This window comes from Prionailurus viverrinus, chromosome E2 (genome assembly GCF_022837055.1).
Source record: "Prionailurus viverrinus isolate Anna chromosome E2, UM_Priviv_1.0, whole genome shotgun sequence".
In the NCBI taxonomy this organism is placed as follows: domain Eukaryota; kingdom Metazoa; phylum Chordata; class Mammalia; order Carnivora; family Felidae; genus Prionailurus; species Prionailurus viverrinus.
Window position 1 is genome coordinate 53,276,676 of NC_062575.1, and position 18,877 is coordinate 53,295,552.

The 18,877-nt window shown below is 45.9% G+C and overlaps 1 protein-coding gene across 1 annotated transcript; it reads left to right on the forward strand.

Annotated features, from left to right (window-relative positions):
* The first annotated feature begins 1,706 nt into the window (after positions 1–1,706).
* ELSPBP1 (epididymal sperm binding protein 1) lies at positions 1,707–15,101 on the forward strand. Its single transcript, XM_047837184.1, has 5 exons — positions 1,707–1,773; positions 7,684–7,821; positions 10,894–11,040; positions 12,780–12,938; positions 14,944–15,101. Exons 1-5 carry the CDS (start codon positions 1,707–1,709, stop codon positions 15,099–15,101), a joined length of 669 nt encoding a protein of 222 aa, XP_047693140.1.
* The last annotated feature ends 3,776 nt before the right edge of the window (positions 15,102–18,877 follow it).

Here is an 18,877-nt window from a genome sequence, read left to right on the forward strand (position 1 = left end):
TGTTCCCAGCTCTCACTTTCTCTCTCTCTCAAATAAAAAAAAGGGGGAGAATAAAATAGAATTTGACATTCAGAAGTTTGCCTGGAGAGTTCTGGTATGAACAAGGATTTGGGTGGGCATTTCTGGACTACTTAGACAGTGTCCCACAGCAGCTGAGAGCCCAGTCTCTGGTGTTGGGTTGTTGGGGTTCAGCTAAAAGCCCCAGCACTTATGAAGTTTGTGATCCTCAGCAAGATGCTTAAGCTTTCTGTGCCTCAACTTCCCCAAATTCGTAATGGGGGTTATATTAGTACCTCCCTCTTTGGGCTACTGTCAGGATCATAACGAATTTAGAATAGTGTATAGCACTCAATGAGTATTACCTGTTATTGTTTATGATCTCAGTTAATCATCATCACAAGCCTAAGTGGTAAGTAAGGTTAGCACCCCCATTTTTTTAGAGGAGGAAGCTGAGGCTTGGAGAACTTAAGTAACTTCCCAAGGTCACCCAGGTGGTAAATGGTGGAGTCAGGATTTCAATCAGGACCAGCTAGTTTCTGCAGTCAGAGGTGGGTCCAATTCTAGAGTCTGAACCACCAGCCAGAGTGAGAGCCATGAGTAGGTGGGCAGTGAATGAATGAGATATCACTCAGGAAAAAGCAAGTTTAGGGCTTGGTGCTGTGGTTAAGAATAACAGAAATCAGAAAGGCATTCCAATGTGTAACAGGAAGGCAAGTGAGAGAGTGTGTTCTGAGACCCAGGTGCTCAGTAATGCCACCTACCTGTTCAAGGACCTGAATCGATGGCTTTGGGATTTTCTTCCCAATGGACCATTCAGATTTGTTATTAAGAATTGGGGCCATCTGATGTCTTTCCTGAGCTGCCTTATCTTTGCCTTAATTACTCATAAACCCAACTAACAATTTACAATGGAAATGCCCTTTCACATCAGTATCTCATTGGACCCTCACAGCCTCTCCCGGAGGCAGGAATTATTAACCTACACTTCTGCAGGCGAGGGAACAAAGGCCCATAGGAGGGAAGCGGTTTATGAAGCTTGAGGACTCTGAAACTTGTGTAGACAGGTCTACAGTGGAACCCGAGATCTGTCCCTTACCATCTGTGGTGTTTGGGCAAGTTACTTCCCAAACCGTGTTTTCACTCTACTGTAAAGCAAAAATAATCACCCCTGCTCCTTAGGTTGTTAGAAGTGGCATACAGTAGGCACTTAATAATTTGTAGCCAGGGGCACCTGGGTGGCTCAGTCGGTTCAGCATCCGACTTCAGCTCAGGTCATGATCTCACAGTCTGTGAGTTCAAGCCCCGCGTCAGGCTCTGTGCTGACAGCTCAGAGCCTGGAGCCTGCTTCGGATTCTGCGTCCCCCCCACCCCGTCCCTCCCCTGCTCATGCTCTGTCTCTCTCTGTCTCAAAAATAAATAAAAACTTAAAAAATATATTTAAAAAAAATTCGTAGCCAGCAGTAGAAGCAGTGATAGAAGCAGAACCTCAAGACAAAACCAGGTCACCAGTTCCAGCCCTGGGTTGTTGTTTTTCTGGAGAACAGCACATCTTTCTTTCCTGTAAGAGGGAGTTACTCTTCACTGCCCTCTGGGGATAGAAAGTGAAAGGGCATGACACCAAACCTGGCAGTTAGTGGAAGAGGAAGGGGCCCCGTGGTAGCAAAATTTTTGTTTTCCTTCAGTCCAGAAAGAAGAGGCCAGTTGCGATGAATCGATGGTCCGGTTACCTGCTGGGATGGATGACCTTCCTCTACATCTGGGAGACAAGTGGAGGTGAGCGTACTGGGCAATGTTGGGGAGGATTTGGAAACCGGAAAGAACGAAAGGGCCAAAGTAAAGATTCCTGGATTCAGGTAGGGAGGAGATAGAGAGTCATCTGCTTCTGGACTACCTTGAGCGCGGATAACTGAAACCATGGAAAGAGAGACCGTGGATAAGCCGGGGACTGCTCTTCCCAGGACACAAGCACCTTTTGAGATGCTCAGCACATGGTAGGGAAATGTGAATACGTTAATTGAAAGGGGGGGGGGGCTCCATAATTCCAATGGACTGAGTCCTCAGACTGCAACTTGGACCCTCCCTTTCCACTCTTTTTCTTAAATCGAGGTAAAATGCACAGAACATAAAATTTCCCCTCTTAACCGTTTTGAAGTGCACAGTTCAGGAGAAGTACACCCACAGCGTTGTACAACCAATAGCCATGATACATCACCTGTACTCAAACAATGCACATTTTCCCCGCCCCCAGCCCCTGGAAACCACCAACCTGCTTTCTGACACCATGAATTTGACTGTTCTACATACCCCACGAAAGTGGAATCAAACAATACTTGTCCTTTTGTGACTTTTATGTCCCTTAGCATAACGTCCTCAAGATTCATCCATCCATTGTGTGGCCTGTGTCAGAATTTCCTTTCCTTCTAAGGCTGAATAAATATTCCACTGTGTGTGTGATACATACTATGGACGTACCACGTTTCGTTTATCCATTCATCCATGGATGGACGTGGATTGTTTCTACCTCTTGGCTGTTGTGACCAATGCTGCTGTAAACATTGGGTGTTACAAATACTTCGCGGGATATAACGAGGAGTGGAATTGTTGGGTCACACGGCAATTCTACGTTTATTTTATTTTATTTTATTTTATTTTTTGAGGAACTGCCATACTATTTTCCAAAGCAGCTGCACCATTTTGTATTCCCATCTACAGTGCACAAGGGTTCCAATGTCTCCACATCCTGTTTAAAAGAAAAAAAGTAGGGGCTCCTGGTCGGCTCAGTCGGTACAGCGTGTGACTCTTGGTCTCGAGCTTGTGAGTTCGAGCTCCACGTTGGGTGTAGAGATTACTTAAAAATAAAATCTTTAAAAATTTTTTAAATATTTTTTTTTTGAGACAGAGAGAGACAGAGCATGAGCTGGGGAGGGGCAGAGAGAGAGGGAGACACAGAATCCGAAGCAGGTTCCAGGCTCCGAGCTGTCACCCCAGAACCCGACGCGGGGCTCAAACCCACGAACCGTGAGATCATGACCTGAGCCCAAGTCAGACGCTTGCCCGACTGAGCCACCCAGGTGCCCCTTAAAAATAAAATCTTTAAAAAAAAAAAGTAGCCATTCTAGTGGATGGGAGCCTACGTTCTCAATACATCTAGGAATCTAAATTAACCACCTCAAGATGGTATGGTAAACATGGAAGGAGAACAGACACCCTGTGTCATAGTTCACTTAAGCTATGGCGAAACATTCTCCACAATTAAAATCCTTTTCTGCCTGATGAGCCCTCTCCCTTCAATAAGGCTCAAAAAACACTTGTTTTCATGCCCTTTAATTCCATGAAGTCCTTTTTGAATGACCACATTCTGCATTCCAGAAATTCCTAAGCTGAGGTCACTGGGTTAGCACTAGAGTTCATGAAACCCTGGCTCCGTATTTCAAAGGGTGTGTATTTATCAGGGTAGTGAGGATAGCTATTGTAACAGAGAAGCTCCAAACTATTAGCAGCTTAACACAAAACATTTTATTTCTTGTTCCTACAAAGTCCAATGGGGGAGCATCTGGTTAGCAGGGATCCATGCGCCTTCCACCGTGGGGCTCCACCATCCCCTAGGGTTCCAGGGTCCTCTGTGGATTCTTTGCATGGAGCTGGTAGGCGAGGATCAAGAGTCTTATGACCTTGAAGGAGAAGGGTTTTCCTTTTTTTCTGGGCCAGGAAGCGATACCCATCATTTCCTCCCACTTCCATTGGCCAGAACTCACAGGGTGCTTAGCTGCAAGGGAGTCTGGGAAATGTAGTTTTTAGCAGTACCTTTGAGAGGAAGATGAAGCTGGTTTTGAACACACAGCAGTCTCTGCCACAGGGATGTATGGACATTTTCCTAGAGAGAAGATCTGGGTTCTCAAAAGAACTGACAAGTCCTGAAAAGGCTAAGAAGCCACACTTTATTCAGACAAGAAACAATGCCAGCTTTTCCAGTTAGTGTCTCCTTCTGGTCATACCTTCCTGAGACCACACCCGTATTCCTGTGGTGAAACTTGGTATCCCTAAGTCTCCTCTGCACATAGTTACGGACTAATTTATTCAACACACGTTTGCCGAGTGGTTCCCGAGTGCCAGGCACGGTGCTATGGGCCAGAAACATAGCAATAAATAAAACTCATGCCCTGCTCTCGGGAGAGCTCACAGCAAATGGGAGTGATAGACACATAAGCAGATAATTATATTCTTTAAACATTCGGTAAGTACATTTATAGAGATCATCTCAGAGTATTATAAGAATGTGGAAGAGTATTAATCCAGGCTGAACCAAGTCGTATGGATGAGAAGCAGGGAGTAAAGCTAGGGACAAAGAAAAGAGCAGGATGAAGGGCATGAGCCAAACGCTGAAGACGAGAAAGAACGTGGAGGAAGGTCGAGGAAATGTTAATCAGGCAGTGAGAACAGAGAGGTCAGCAGGGCCCGGATTATGGAGGATTTTAACCCAGTTAAGAAGATCAGACCATCTGCTGGATTACTTTGCAGATGGCTAATAGTATCTATTATGTGTTGGTTTGTACTAATAAGTCCCAAGGATAATCTTAATCCTGTGTACAGGGGCATCTGTCTGCCCTCCCCTCACCACCAGCATCACACATACTGGTGGTGCCCATGACTGAGCATTATTGATGACGATGGTGATGGTGATGGTGATGATGACAGTTAACGTTGGTCGAGGAGCAGCCATGTTCCGGGTCCACTTCTAAACACTTTCCAGATATTAACTGCTTTCAACTTGGTCTTCAACCAAGACCACACAGTTCTGAGAGCCAGGGGTGGACAACGCAATGTGACTTAAGGACCTCCACTTGCCTCAGCCCATTGGAGAAGCTCAAAGATGGCAGTCTGCCTTTTCTGCTGTCTCCCAGCCTCACCTCTGTGATGGCCCAGGTCAGATTATACAGGATAAGAATCTGATCCAGAGCAAGAGATGGAGATTCCAGGTTGAAGACAGAGATGATGTCTGGTTCATCCGTATTAGTAATAGACTGACTATCCCTAAATGTCAGTGGCTGAACTCAGTAGGGTTCATGTCATCTAGAACTTCAGTGTGGATGTTTCATGGGAAGCCACTTGTGTTGTGATTCAGAGACACAGACCCCTTCTGTACTGGGGCTCCACCATCCCACAGGGCCTCAGCATACTTTGCAGGGTCCTCTTTCTCAGACTTTCTCAACCTGGGCACTGTTGACATTTGGGACCAGATGACCTGGTTCTGGGACGCGTGCATGGTAAGGTGTTTAGCAACATCTCCAGCCTCTACCCAGTAGGAACCAGTGGTGCAGCTTCCAGGTCACCCCGCTCCCAGTTGTAACAACCCGAAATGTCTCCAAACATTGTCTAATGTCTCCTCCACTGAGAACCACTGCTCTATGTCCAGCTGGAAGAGGAAGTAGGGAGCATAGGGTTCACCGGGGACTTTTCTGGGCGAGGAGCTGGAGATCATTTCTACCCACATTGCATGAGTTGCAACTGAGTCACGTGGCCCCACCTATTAGAGAGGCCAGAAAATGGGTTCATTTCTACCCACATTCCATGAGTTGCAACTGAGTCACATGGCCCCACCTAACTATTCAGCAGAAAAATGGGTTCTCGCTAGAAGTCCAGAAAGAAAAAAGAAGATAGGTTTGGTGAGTCCATGGAAGCTTTGCCTCACCATCTTTGGAACATGAACACACACACACATGCACACACGTGTATGCACGCACATCAATAACCTATCAGAATATCTTAGTCATAGTATCCATAATTATGTCTTTGAGGGAGGGAGAAAAGGAGGGAAGGAGGGAATGACATGATGAAGGCAGGGAGAAAAGCTGTGATCCTGGACCAGTAGATAAAAAAATGCTGGTTCTCATCCCAGTTCTCAAAAATCAAAAAAAGGGGGAAAAAAGGTATTAAGTTGAAATGATTCCTTATCTTACATGGGTATTCACTTTCTCCTCCACAATGTGGGCTAGAATAGCATTTCTTTCCCTTTTTTTTTTTTTAATGTTTTATCTATTTTTCAGACAGAGGAGGGGCAGAGAGAGAGGGAGACACAGAATCTGAAGTAGGATCCAGGCTCCCACCCGTCAGCACAGAGCCCGACGCAGGGCTCGAACTCACAAACTGCGAGATCATGACCTGAGCGTAAATCGGACACTTAACAAACTGAGCCACCCAGGCGCCCCACTTTTCCTTTTTTTTTTTAAAGTTTATTTATTTATTTTGAGAGAGAGAGAGAGGGAGGGGCAGAGAGAGAAAGAGAGAGAGAGAGACTCTCAAGCAGGCTCCACACTGTCAGTAAGGAGCCCGATTTGGGGCTCGAACTCACGAACCAAGAGATCATGATCTGAGCCGAAGTCTGATGCTTAACCAACTGAGCCACCCAAGCACCTGTAGAATAACATTTCTTAAGATGTGTTTCAGGGAGGGGGACCTGGGTGGCTCAGTCGGTTAAGCGCTGGCTTCGGCTCAGGTCATGATCTCACGGTTCATGAGTTCAAGCCCTGTGCCAGGCTCTGTGCTGACAGCTCAGAGCCTGGAGCCTGCTTTGGATTCTGTGTCTCCCTCTCTCTCCACTCCTTCCCCACTTGTGCTCTGTCTCTCTCTGTCTCTCAAAAATAAATAAACATAAAAAAAAAAGGTGTGTTTCAGGGACCATTATTCTCCAGCACTATTGAGGAGTGGGGGGAAAGGACAATTCAATATAATCCATACACCTCCTGCTAATTCAACACTCATCTGCATGCTGACCCTTCTGATGAGTCCTTTGTTAAAGAAACGGGTTTAGCTTTCTTTCACGTGGCATTTTCCGAGCTCATTCCATTCTGTCAGTTCTTTCTGAAGCATCTACTATGAGCAAGTCACAGTTCTAGGTTCTGAGGATACGTTGTGTGTCAAAGACAAAGTCCTGTCCTCACACAGAGGAATACAAAAAGTACCCCTCAGTATTTGCCACATCTGCACGCCACCAGCACTCTCATTTACCCAACCTTCTTGAAATGTACTCTTTGACACCTTTATCTTCACTTTAACACCTTTATCTTTAAAGAATAGTTAACATTAGCTCTGTAATCTGTAAGCGTTACTAACTTGCCGTAAATAGAAATTGCACACAAAAGTGAATGCTATGAAAAGGAAATCTTATTCCTAAGTTCTATTGGGCGCAACAATAAGACTTTGAGCCTGGGTCCTGCCCTGTTTGTTGTTGTTGTTGTTGTTGTTAAAAAGGAGATTATTAAAAAGTAGAGGCATGGTAGAGAAATACTCGCATTAAATTGAAGTCTTCTCTTTTGTGTAATCAGAAGGATTGAAAAAAGCATTGAAATGTGAAATTGTTTTCTGGTCTGTGTTGCAGCATTATTTGACGCGTGTCGCTCCATTACCTACTGCGATGTCATGACCCCAGAGTGTCTGGTGTGACATTGACAGTGCTCTAATGGTCTGGAGGAAAACTTAATTCCAGTTGCCTTTATGATTTATGAGACTCTTTCCCTGTGCTCTTGGTCTCCACGTAAACTGGACACACCCTTATTTGTCACAAGAAAGTTGGATGCCAACACTGCATGTGTCACCTTCAGAACCGCCCGCGAGAACCAAAGCAAGACTCACCCTTGGCTCATTCATTTGTGATGAAACCCTTCTATTTGTCTCTCTGTCCTCCAGGTCAGAAGGATTCATGCGTGTTTCCCTTCGTCTACAAGGGGTCTACTTACTTCTCTTGTATCAAAACCAACAGCCTGTCCCCTTGGTGTTCAACAAAAGCCGTTTACGATGGGCAGTGGAAGTACTGTATGGAGGAGGGTGAGTGATGCTGTCCCCTCAGCCGACCTCCTCAAATGATGGATTATAAAAGAGAATGTGTGGATGTGTAGAATGTGATCATATTTTTGAAGACGAGTTACAACATCTGTGTGTGTGCACAGAAAGTGCGGAGGCCACATATGGGATGCTAACAATGGCTAATAATATGACAATGATAGTGTTAAAAATGGTGCTTTCTGAATGAAAGAGAGGTTACAGGGCCACAGGGAACCACTGTATTCTTTGTCTCTTTCTTAATTTTCTAAATTAATAAGGAAAAACAGACAACAAAGTGTAACAGAGAAGGGATCTGACAGACTCTGTTTGCTGCTTCTCAAAGCCCAAGACATTTTTGACAATTAGATGATTTCTAATTTTTGTGCACAGGACAAAAGGCATTTTGTTTGTTTTAACCAATATCCTGTTGTTGGACATTTTAATTGTTCCACAACCCTTTTACTATCCTGAAATAAAATGTATACATAACGTTACCTATTCCAAATTCATAATTTCAGAATAAATCAACACAATCCCTTAGCTGCAAAATTAGACAGAAATTAAACAAAGTAAATTGATAGTAAAAAGCACCATGATCATAACTAACCTAAAAAGATATTAAAAGGTGGCCAGAGGCTCATACCTCCAAGCGGAATCTCTTTGATTATAAGAGCTAAAAATGACTACAAAGAAGCCCCATTACACTGGGGGGTGGGGTGGGGAACAAAAAAACAACAATAAAAACAAAAACCCAAACTTGGAAGCAATACCACCTCTAGTTGAAAATATCACTCTAGTTTAAATGATGCAAATCAGGATTTACTGGTTGAAATTGAATCCGAAAATTAGAAACAAACTTTTTTTTTTTAATTTCTAGAAAAGAGGTCCCCAAACATGCTTAAGACACACAAGAGGAGACAAAACTCTGCCCAAAGTGCGGATACAGACACTATCAGGGCCTAGAGATTTAACAACCTGCATCTGATTAAACCTCTTTCAGCCAATCACAGAGGATGGTTTGCCATTGGCATCGCCTCCCTCAGCCCTGGCTTCTGAACTAAGAACTGCTCTTTGGACCCCTAGTGGTGGGTTTCTCACCACCTGTGAACAGCCCCAATTCTTTCCCTCCCACCCCTCATGTAATCCACCAATTAGCCTGTTGGTTCTACCTTCAAAAATCGATTCTAGCTTCATTTTCTGGGAAGGAGCTGCCTCCACTGCTCCCATCCTTCTCCAAATCACCATCAGTTCTCCCCCCACCCCAAATTTGTTAACTGGGCTCCTCAAATCCCCCCCACCTCCCTCCAAATCAATTCCCCACACATCAGTCAAAGTAACCTTTTCGGAATGTGAAATCATGCAACGCTACTCCCCTGCTTGTGCCCCTGCATGGCTCACCAGCACACTTAGAAGGATATCCTGAGCCCGAAGAGCCAACACAACCCTGAGAAAGGAAAACAAAGCAGGAAGCATCACACTTCAGACTATATTACAAGTTATAGTAATAAAAACAGTATGGTATTGGCATAAAAACAGACACATAGATTAATGGAGCAGATTGAGAGCCCAGAAATAAACCCATGCATATATGGTCAATTAATTTATGACAAAGGAGCCAAGAATGTGCAATGGGGAAAGAATGGTCTCTTCAATAAGTGGTGTTGATAAAACTGGACAGCCGCATACAAAAGAATGGAACTGGACCCCTCTCTTATGCCATACACAAGGGTCAACTCAAAATTATTAAAGACTTGAATCATAAGATGCAAAACCCCAGAACTCCGACAAGAAAACATGGGGCTAAGCTGGAAGACATCAGTCTTAGTGACGATTGTTTGGGTTTGACACCAAAATCAAAAGCAAAAATAAACAAGTGGCACTACATCAAACTACGAAGCTTCTGTGTAGCAAAAGAAGCCATCAATAAAATGATAAGGCAACGCAAGGAAGGGAAGAAAATATTTGCAAATAATATACCTGATAAGGGGTTAATATCTGGAACGTCCAAAAGAACTACACCTTGAGGAGAGGAGAAGAAGGAGAAGAAGAAGAAGAAGAAGAAGAAGAAGAAGAAGAAGAGAGAAGAAAGAAGGAGGAGGAGGAGGAGGGGGAGGAGGAGGAGGGGGGTGGAGGGAGAGGAAGGGAAGAAGAAGGAGAAGGAGACACCTCACCTTGGTCTGCAAAGCTCTACAAGAACTTGCCCTTCTCTGTCCTCACCTTCTTCCACTCCCTTCCTTGCCTGATGAGCTCCAGCTACACTGGCTGTCATGCTTCTTGAATATTCTGAACTCCTTCCTGTCTTGAACCCTTCCCACTTTTATTCCCTCTATCTGGACCTCAATTCCTCCCAATTTTTTCATGGCTGGCTTCTCCACATTGTGCAAGCTTCTGCTCAAGTGCCACCTGCTCAAGGAAGACTTCCCTCATCCCTTCATCTATGACAACCCCTCCATCACCTCCAAATGACCCTGATTCCCTCACTGAGTGTGAGTAAATCCCCCCACTATAAACATAATGTCCAAAACGATATTTGTTGTACTATTTGTGGTGGGAAATTCAATCTATGAAAGTTGCAATAAGGCACCAGCACCTGGATGATAATGTTACTATATTTTACTTCACTGATATTTGACTTTTTTTCAGTAATGGCAACTTTTTTCTTTTTTTTTTTTTTTGTATGCCAAGATCTTGACTTCACCTGTTGGTCGTAAACCATCAAAATTCTTTGTCTTGACTTGATTCCTACAGGTCTGTTGGTGATTCTAAGAGATTCATTTTTAAGACACTGAAGTATATTAAGTTTGTTCAGCAGGTTGGGGGGTGGTGTTGTTGAGGTTGGGAGCCCTGTTGGGGAAGCTTTGAGCATGAAAGTACACAAGTAGGCTTTCTTTACAACATGCTTAATAAAGTGAATGAATAAAATATCTTTAAAACTTGATGCTTGTCCTGTATTTTGATGGCTGACGGATGGATGGATGGATAGATCAATGGATGAATGCATGGATGGATGATTGAGTGACTGTCCTGTGAATGACTAGAGAAAGTCAAACCACTCACAGACTCCTTTCCATACAGATTACCCACGATGCATCTTCCCCTTCATCTATCGAGGAAGGTACCATAACAACTGCATCACGGAGGGTGGCTTCTTCAGGAAGCTGTGGTGTTCCGTCACCTCCAGTTTTGATGAGAAGCAGCAGTGGAAATACTGTGAAACAAATGGTAAGGCACTGGAGCAGGGATGGGGGTTTTGGTGGGGAGGCGGGTGGGGGAGAGCAATGATCATTCTGAGGGGGTGGTGGCATGGGGGAGAGCAGAGCATTGAGAGCAATACTTCTAGGAACTAAGTGTGTTCTTGGAGAATACATTAGGACAACCACAGGAGACAGGAATGTCCTAAGGCCATGTTCCCCCAAGTGCCTAATGTCAGCATGGAAAATCTAGTTGTCCTAAGAACCAGTACCATGGGCTGCAGTCCTGACATTGGTTTTCAACTATTTCTATTGCTAGACTTGGCAATACGTGGATTCACCCAGTGCTGGACCCTACCTGCATTTCAAAGTGGCTTCAGATTTCATCTTAATTCTATGCCTATTCTTATTCTTTAAAAAAATTTTTAATGTTTATTTATTTTTGAGAGACACAGAGAGAGAGAGACAGAGTGTGAGCAGAGGAGGGGCAGAGAGAGAGGGAGACACAGAATCCAAATCAGGCTCTAGGCTCTGAGCTGTCAGCACAGAGCCTGATGTGGGGCTTGAACTCACGAACTGTGAGATCATGACCTGAGCCGAAGTCGGGTGCTTAACCAACTGAGCCACTCAGGTGCCCCTTAACTTATTCTTTTTAAAAATGTTTATTTTGAGAGAGAGAGAATGAGCATGAGTGAGGGAGGAGCATAGAGAGAGGAGAGAGAGAGTATCTCAAGCAGCCTCCATGCTATCAGTGCAGAGCCCGATGCAGGGCTGGATTCCATGAATTGTGAGATCATGGCCTGAGCTGAAATCAAGAGTCAGATGCATAACTGAGTGAGCCACCCAGGCATCCCTACTCTTAACTCTTTTTTTTTAATTTTTAATGTTTATTTTATTTTTGAGACAGAGAGAAACAGAGCATGAGTAGGGGAGGTGCAGAGAGAGAGAGAGAGACACAGAATCCAAAGCAGGCTCCAGGCTCTGAGCTGTCAGCACAGAGCCTGATGCGGGGCTTGAACCCACCAACTATGAGATCATGACCTGAGCCGAAGTCGGATGCTTAACCGACTGAGCCACCCAGGTGTCCCTACTCTTAACTTCTTAATGACCTCCATTCATTCTGGAACCCTCTCTGTATTAGACTCTATATACCACATCCCATTGAATGTTTCCATAGAAGCCCTACGAGATGCTATTTTTTCCACATTTAATAAGTGGTTGCAGTAAAATTAAATCCTGTCCAAGGTCACACTCCTAGGTGATGTCAGAGTTAGGATTTGAATGCAAGTCCATATGGCTCTGATGCCCCTGCTCCCTCACCAAGCAGCGTTGCCTCCATTGAGATGAAAATTCACATGAGGCACCTATCCATGAGCACACTTATTCCTGCTAAAGCCTTATTTATGTTTATCCCTTAGCACTCAAAAAACCATAATGCCATATAAAACCTTGAATTTTATCTTTGTCGTAGCCATCCATCACTTGTATCCTTAACCCTAAACCAACGTTAACCTTAGATCTCACGATAACTCTGTTGATGAAGCCTGCAGAGCAACTCTGTTGTAAATGGTGTGGTTGTTGATGGCTTGGGTTCTCACTTACACGCAAAGTGGATGGAAATAATAACATCACCAGGAACTGAACTGGAGCATGTTCAATGTCGTGTTGCCTTTCCTGAGATAAAGCATGGCGCCTACTTGATGCATGATACATGGAAGCTCTTTTTGTTATCTCTTCTTGTCCCTGTGACTTTTCCATCATTATTTTCAGAGTATGGGGGAAATTCTTTCAGCAAGCCCTGTGTCTTCCCCTCCGTCTACAGAAATAGCATGATCTTTGAATGCATTGAGAGTGAAAGCAACAGACTGTGGTGCCCGACCACGGAGAACATGGATGAGGACGGGAAGTGGAGCCTCTGTGCCGACACTAGTAATACGGGGAAGGGGGCTGGGTGGACATAGGCAGACTCCTTCACTCAATTACCCAGAAAACACTGACTCCAGCCCTACTACGTGCCAGCCACTGTGCTGGGCGGTGGGCATGTGGTGATGAGTAAGATGGAGTCCCACCCTCGTGGATATCTGATGAGCAAATAGCATGAAAAATACGACAGCATGATGGGCAAGATGCGGGCTGCTTAAGATCCACGAGAAAGGGGTCAATATAAGGTTTTCAAAATGTGAAACACCTAAGTACTTGCTTGCACAAACATAGAGTAAATCCACGCTAAGATTTAAAAAAAAATTGCTAATAAGGGAATAACAAGGATAGTGAAGCCAATTCGAGGGACGTTTTAAGAACTACATAAAGTCGGTGAAAAGAATGTTGAGCTGAAGCAAGATTGTTAAGTTAGCCACCCAATCTGGTAACACCTAAAGGGCAATCAAGGGACGCCTGGCTGGCTCAGTTGGTGGAGAATCCAACTCTTGGTCTCAGGGTCATGAGTTTGAGCCCCACGTTGGATATGGAGCCTACTTAAATACATACATACATACATACGTATGTAAATACATAAATAAAAATAAAATAACACAAAGGGCAATCAAACCTTTGGGGTTGTCTACCAGACAGAAATTATCTGCATCTCTACCAAAGAAAAATCATTCACAATGTATCAATCTTTTACAAGTTACAGAGTTGGGGCCTCCAATCAATAGCAGGTAGTAAGTCAGATAAAGTTCTATTTCCCTAGAGCAGGGGCCTGCAAACTCTCTCCTGCCTATGAGCTAAGTCTGGGCCAATGTTTCTCTTGCCCCCCAACCCAACTTTCTACACAGTCGAAAAAAGTCCAAAGAAGGATCCTATTTTGTGACGGGCAAAAATTATACGAAATTCAAATCCCAGGGCCCACATATAAAGACCGAGGCTGTATGAGGCACGAAGCTAAAAATAACTACCATCTGGCCCTTTTTAGAAAAAGTTTGCTGACACTGAGCTAGAGAACCAGATGGCCCTTAGGGACTGTTTAGACAGTGCTTTAGGAGGACATAAGGTCAGGATCTTTTGACCCCAATTGTGTGTTTTGGATAATTTTGTTAACAAAGGAAAACAAGTGTACATTTGGTGGGTGATAAGGGAAGAAGCCCACGAGGAAGAAAAATAGAACATTTCTCTGTAAATGTAACCCGATGGGTCCCCATAAAGGACATCCCAGGCGGCCTGGGCTCCAGGACCCTGGACAGCTCTTCAGCACTCGACGCGTTTTGCTCGAGAGCTGCGCCGCACAAGCCCGGCCAGTATTGATTTGGGTTCCAAATCCACTTCAGCGAGTGGAGAATTCGCACATTCAGGATCTGTGAATGAAGACGACTCCCTGTAAGATGTCCTCTCCGCGCTTCCCGCTTGCCTCCCTGGCTCCCCTGCTGACATGACGCTGTCCTCCTCTCTCCCACTGCCAGGACCCCTTGTGCCCCACGCTGCCCTTGTGCCCCATTTCCACACCCCACAGAGCTAAACTCAAATAGCTTCCCAGGGAAGAAAACCCCTCTGGCATTTAGGATTAAGTCAGTATTTCCTTCCTCTAATGGGAGTCTCTGAGCAGACCCATGGACCATGTGGACCCAGTTTTTATTTAAAATTTTTTTAATGTTTATTTATTTTTGAGAGAGAGAGAGAGAGAGCGAGAGAGCGAGAGAGAGAGAGAGAGAGAGAGAGAGCACTCACCCGCGAGCAAGCGGGGGAGGGGCAGAGAGAGCCGGAGACACAGAATCTGAAGCAGGCTCCAGGCTCCACACTCTCAGCTCAGAGCCCGACACGGGGCTCGAACCCACGAACTGTGAGATCATGACCGGAGCCAAAGTCAGACACTTAACCGACTGAGCCACCCAGGTGCCCCGACCCAGTTTTGATTTTAGAGGGGGCTTTGAAGTCTAAGACTTCACCACAGCGTCAAGGCACGGGGGTAACCACTTTCCTATCCCCTCCCACTCCCTAGGAATTTCTTCACTGGTTCCTGGCTTTCCCTGCCACTTCCCATTCAACTACAAAAACAAGAATTATTTTAACTGTACCAGCAAAGGATCGAAGCACAACCTTACGTGGTGTGCAACCTCTTACAACTATGACCAGGACCACACCTGGGTGTACTGCTGATGCAAAGGTGAGGTGCATAGCATACCTGGGCAATGCCGCTGTGAAGGTGACATCCGTCCCTTCCAGCACGATTCGCTGGGGTTGCCAGCAAGGTGAGCTCCCTGTCCCAGAGATGAGGTGAAGTGGGGGTGGGGGAGGGACGGGGACAGCTTCCCAGATTAGTAAGAGGTGGATGAACCATTTTGGACCCAGAAAGGTGCCATGCCAAGTGTTAGGTCGGGGAAGCCTTGGGTGTGCAAAGTAGGAGAATGGAATTTCTCAAACTGGGGCGTGAGAAGGAAAGATGACCTTGAAAGGAGATGACCAGGACTTCACTGGGCCCCAAAAGCCATGCACCAGGTTATTGACCTGCTACCCACTGAGTAGCCAACAGAGAAAAAGGTAGGGTTCAGTTCTCCTCCTCGTTGCATGGGTCCTTCCCCCACCTCTGCACGCAAGTCCTCAACTCTCCCCACAGGACCAACCTCTCTCTCCCTTCCAGTCTTTTCTTCTGATTTCAGTATTCTCCCCAGACCCCCTGTGTGGGTCCACTGACCTAATCACTCAGGATGTCTGGGATTTAACAAACAGAACCCTTTCATCAGATATGTGGATGGCTCTGGTGTTTCTGGCTATATTTGCCCTTATGATGCACGTGGCTTAGGGATGACACCAAACTTAGTGATTCCTCCCGAATTTTGCCTTGGCCATCAAAACCATCTTCCTGGAACAGAAGAGAGGCAACGGAATAGGTCTGGGGCTCTGGGTACCATCTTAACAGGGTGGCTATTAAAAATCACCCACAAGTCGTCCCCAGGCTTGGCTAGAATGAAGAACATTCTTAGTGCCCAGCCTCTGACTTTTGTCCACCAGAGCACAACTCTCTCCTTTGGGTCCCTATTTCAGCAAGTCTAATACAGTAGAGGTGAGGTTAAGGTGCTCAGGGTTCAGTGGCTTATCAGCCGCCATGAGCCAGGTGAGGGGCAGGGGTAGGTCTAACCACTCTTGGCTCGGCCACCTCCTCTTCTGACTCAGTCTTGGAAGCCAATGCAATACTTTTTTATTCATATCACACTTTGAGTCAGTGCACACTTGTCACCTGAATGCTGGCTTTTGATTCTATTTTCAAGGAGAGGAGAAACATCTTCAGAGGAAGACGGACATACCAAGTGTGGAACCTGTTTCGTCTTTTCCTTTCGAGCTTAATCACCTTTAGAAATACCTTGTCCGCCATTTTGCTTAATCACTTGGTCCTTTGTGAAGAACAGAGGGGGGAAATGTGGCCTAAACACCAGTAAGGGAGCCCACAGTTAATCCCCCAGGGGGCTGCCTTTGTGCTTCCTGGAATGGGATTCGGTGAGGGACCTGGAATGTATGGTGAATCTCCTGGTAGGAGGTCAGATTCTCAGCCCAGGGGCCCTTTGGAAGGAACTGCATCCTGCTATCTCTTTCCTGGAAACCATAGATTTGGGTGGAGCATTTTTAGGTACTTACAAAATCATTAATAAATAAATTAGTAGATAAACATAGGGTAGAAAGTTCATTGCAAGGGGGCCCCTGGGTGGCTCAGTCAGTTAGGGGTCCGACTTCAGCTCCAGTCATGATCTTGCGGTCGGTGAGTTCGAGCCCCGCATCGGGCTCTGTGCAGATAGCTCAGATTTGGATTCTGTGTCTCCCTCCCTCTCTGCCCCTCCCCACTCACACTCTGTCTTTCTCTCTCTAAAAAATAAATAAACATTTAAAAAGTAAAAAAAAAAAAAAAAGGAAAAGAAAATTCATTGCAAGACTACCTCAACTATTCCTTCCCCATGCCCATGGCAGACATGAGTAATTGATTACAGAATCTGCTTCCCTGTGAGCCCAGATGCATCCTTGTGTTATTATTGTTCGTTTCCCCTCCCCTCCCCCCCCCCCCCTCCTCTTTCATGAAACCCTCTGAGCAACTGCTACCCCTATCCCACACTGCATGCAGACATCAGGAATAGATTTTCACCATTCAGCCTCATTGGGTACCAATCTGATTGGCTGAAACGAGGTTGCAGAGACATTCGAGAAGCCTGAAGACCCCATGGCAGATCTTTTCCACTGTAGATCAAGACCAACCAGATGACCCATCCTTCCTTAATCACATACAAACAGGCCACAGGAAACCTGGTTCTCCTGCCCCCAGCTGCCACACAAGACTTCAGAGACAGACAGACATACTTCCCTTCCCTCACAAACTTTCCACCTCTGCCCCCTCAACCCAGGCACAGCCCTGTTCTCGAAGCTACCACGCTGACTCCAGCCTCGGTGCCTTGCTTGTGTGGAATCCCCCTTCCCTGGTCTCTGCTGAGCCACTCAGTGTTGGAGATGGAGGTGTGTCCCCGGATCCCCCTTCTGCAGAGGACCTGCCCAGCTCTGGCCAATGCTGTCTGCAGGCAGCCATCAGCCATCAGTCCCAAATCAGGGATGTCCTCAGCTATGGAGTAACCTCCCTCGTGCAAGGTCATGCTCTTCCCAGGGCAGTCTGTGTGCAAGTGTTGACTGAGGGCAGGTTAAAAGTTCAGCCAGTTCAACCCCAGGGGGACAAGTCAGAAGAGCTAGGTCAGGAGTTTCCGTGGGCTCAGCTGCAATGTGTGAGTTTGCATTCCGGTTCCTTCCCCAGGTACCGAGCCTAAGGACACTCCTTGATAAACCTCCTGCATACTCAGAGGAGGGACGCTGGGAACCCAACCTGAGATAGCCCATCATTAAGAAATGTCATTTCTGGGGGTGTCTGCCTGGCTTGGTTGGTAGAGCATGTGATGCTTGATCTTGGGGCCATGAGTTCAAGCCCCATGTTGGGAGTAGAGATTACTTAGAAAAAACAAGAACTTAATAGTCATGGGGACCCTGGGTGGCTCAGTCAGTTAAGCATCCGGCTCTGGCTCAGGTCATGATCTCACTGCTCGTGAGTTTGAGCCACGTGTCAGGCTCTGTGCTGACAGCTCGGAGCCTGGAGCCTGCTTCCGATTCTGTCTCTGTCTCTCTCTGCTCCTCCCCTGCTCATTCTCTCTCTCTCTCTCTCTCTCTCTCTCTCTCTCTCTCTCTCGTATAAAATAAAAAAACATAAAAATATTAAAACAAACAAAAAACCTTAATAGCCACAGGTGGTGAGGGGCTCCCGAATGGACAGTGCAGATCTAGAACATTCCATCATCATGGAAGATCCCAGGGGATTGCGTGCCTCTAGAATACAAGCTCCTTGAGGTCAGGTACCTTTTCATTGCTGTATTTCCATCACCTGGAACAATGCCAGGCATATAGCAGGGACTCAGCAAATATCACATTGAATAGGTGGGTGGGATGGACAGGTGTATAGATGGAAGGGGATAGAGCTGAGACAGGAGGCAGAAACCGTATTTTAAAGGGTGATCTGGATTATGTCACTCCTCTGTTTAAAACCCTCCAAGGCCCTCAAACGCCTCTAAAAACACACACGGTTTAACCTCTGACGGTTCGGACTCCTTACCACCTACCCCCCTCCAGCCACCACGACCTCTTGCTATCCCTCCAACAGGCCAGCTACATTCCCGCCTCAGGGCCTTTGCATTCACCCAACACTGCATTTGAGGTGCTCTTCCCCTCCATATGCCCCTGGTGCTCAGTAGACTCCTTGCCCCTGCCGGGACTGGGGACTCCTCCTCATTCCCAGATCCCTTAATCACCTTCCTGCTCCATTTTTCTCCATATCTCTTTCCATCTTCTGCCATACTAACTAGGATTATATTTACTCATGTATTTTGTTCCGTGTCTGTCTCTTCCCTTCATAATGT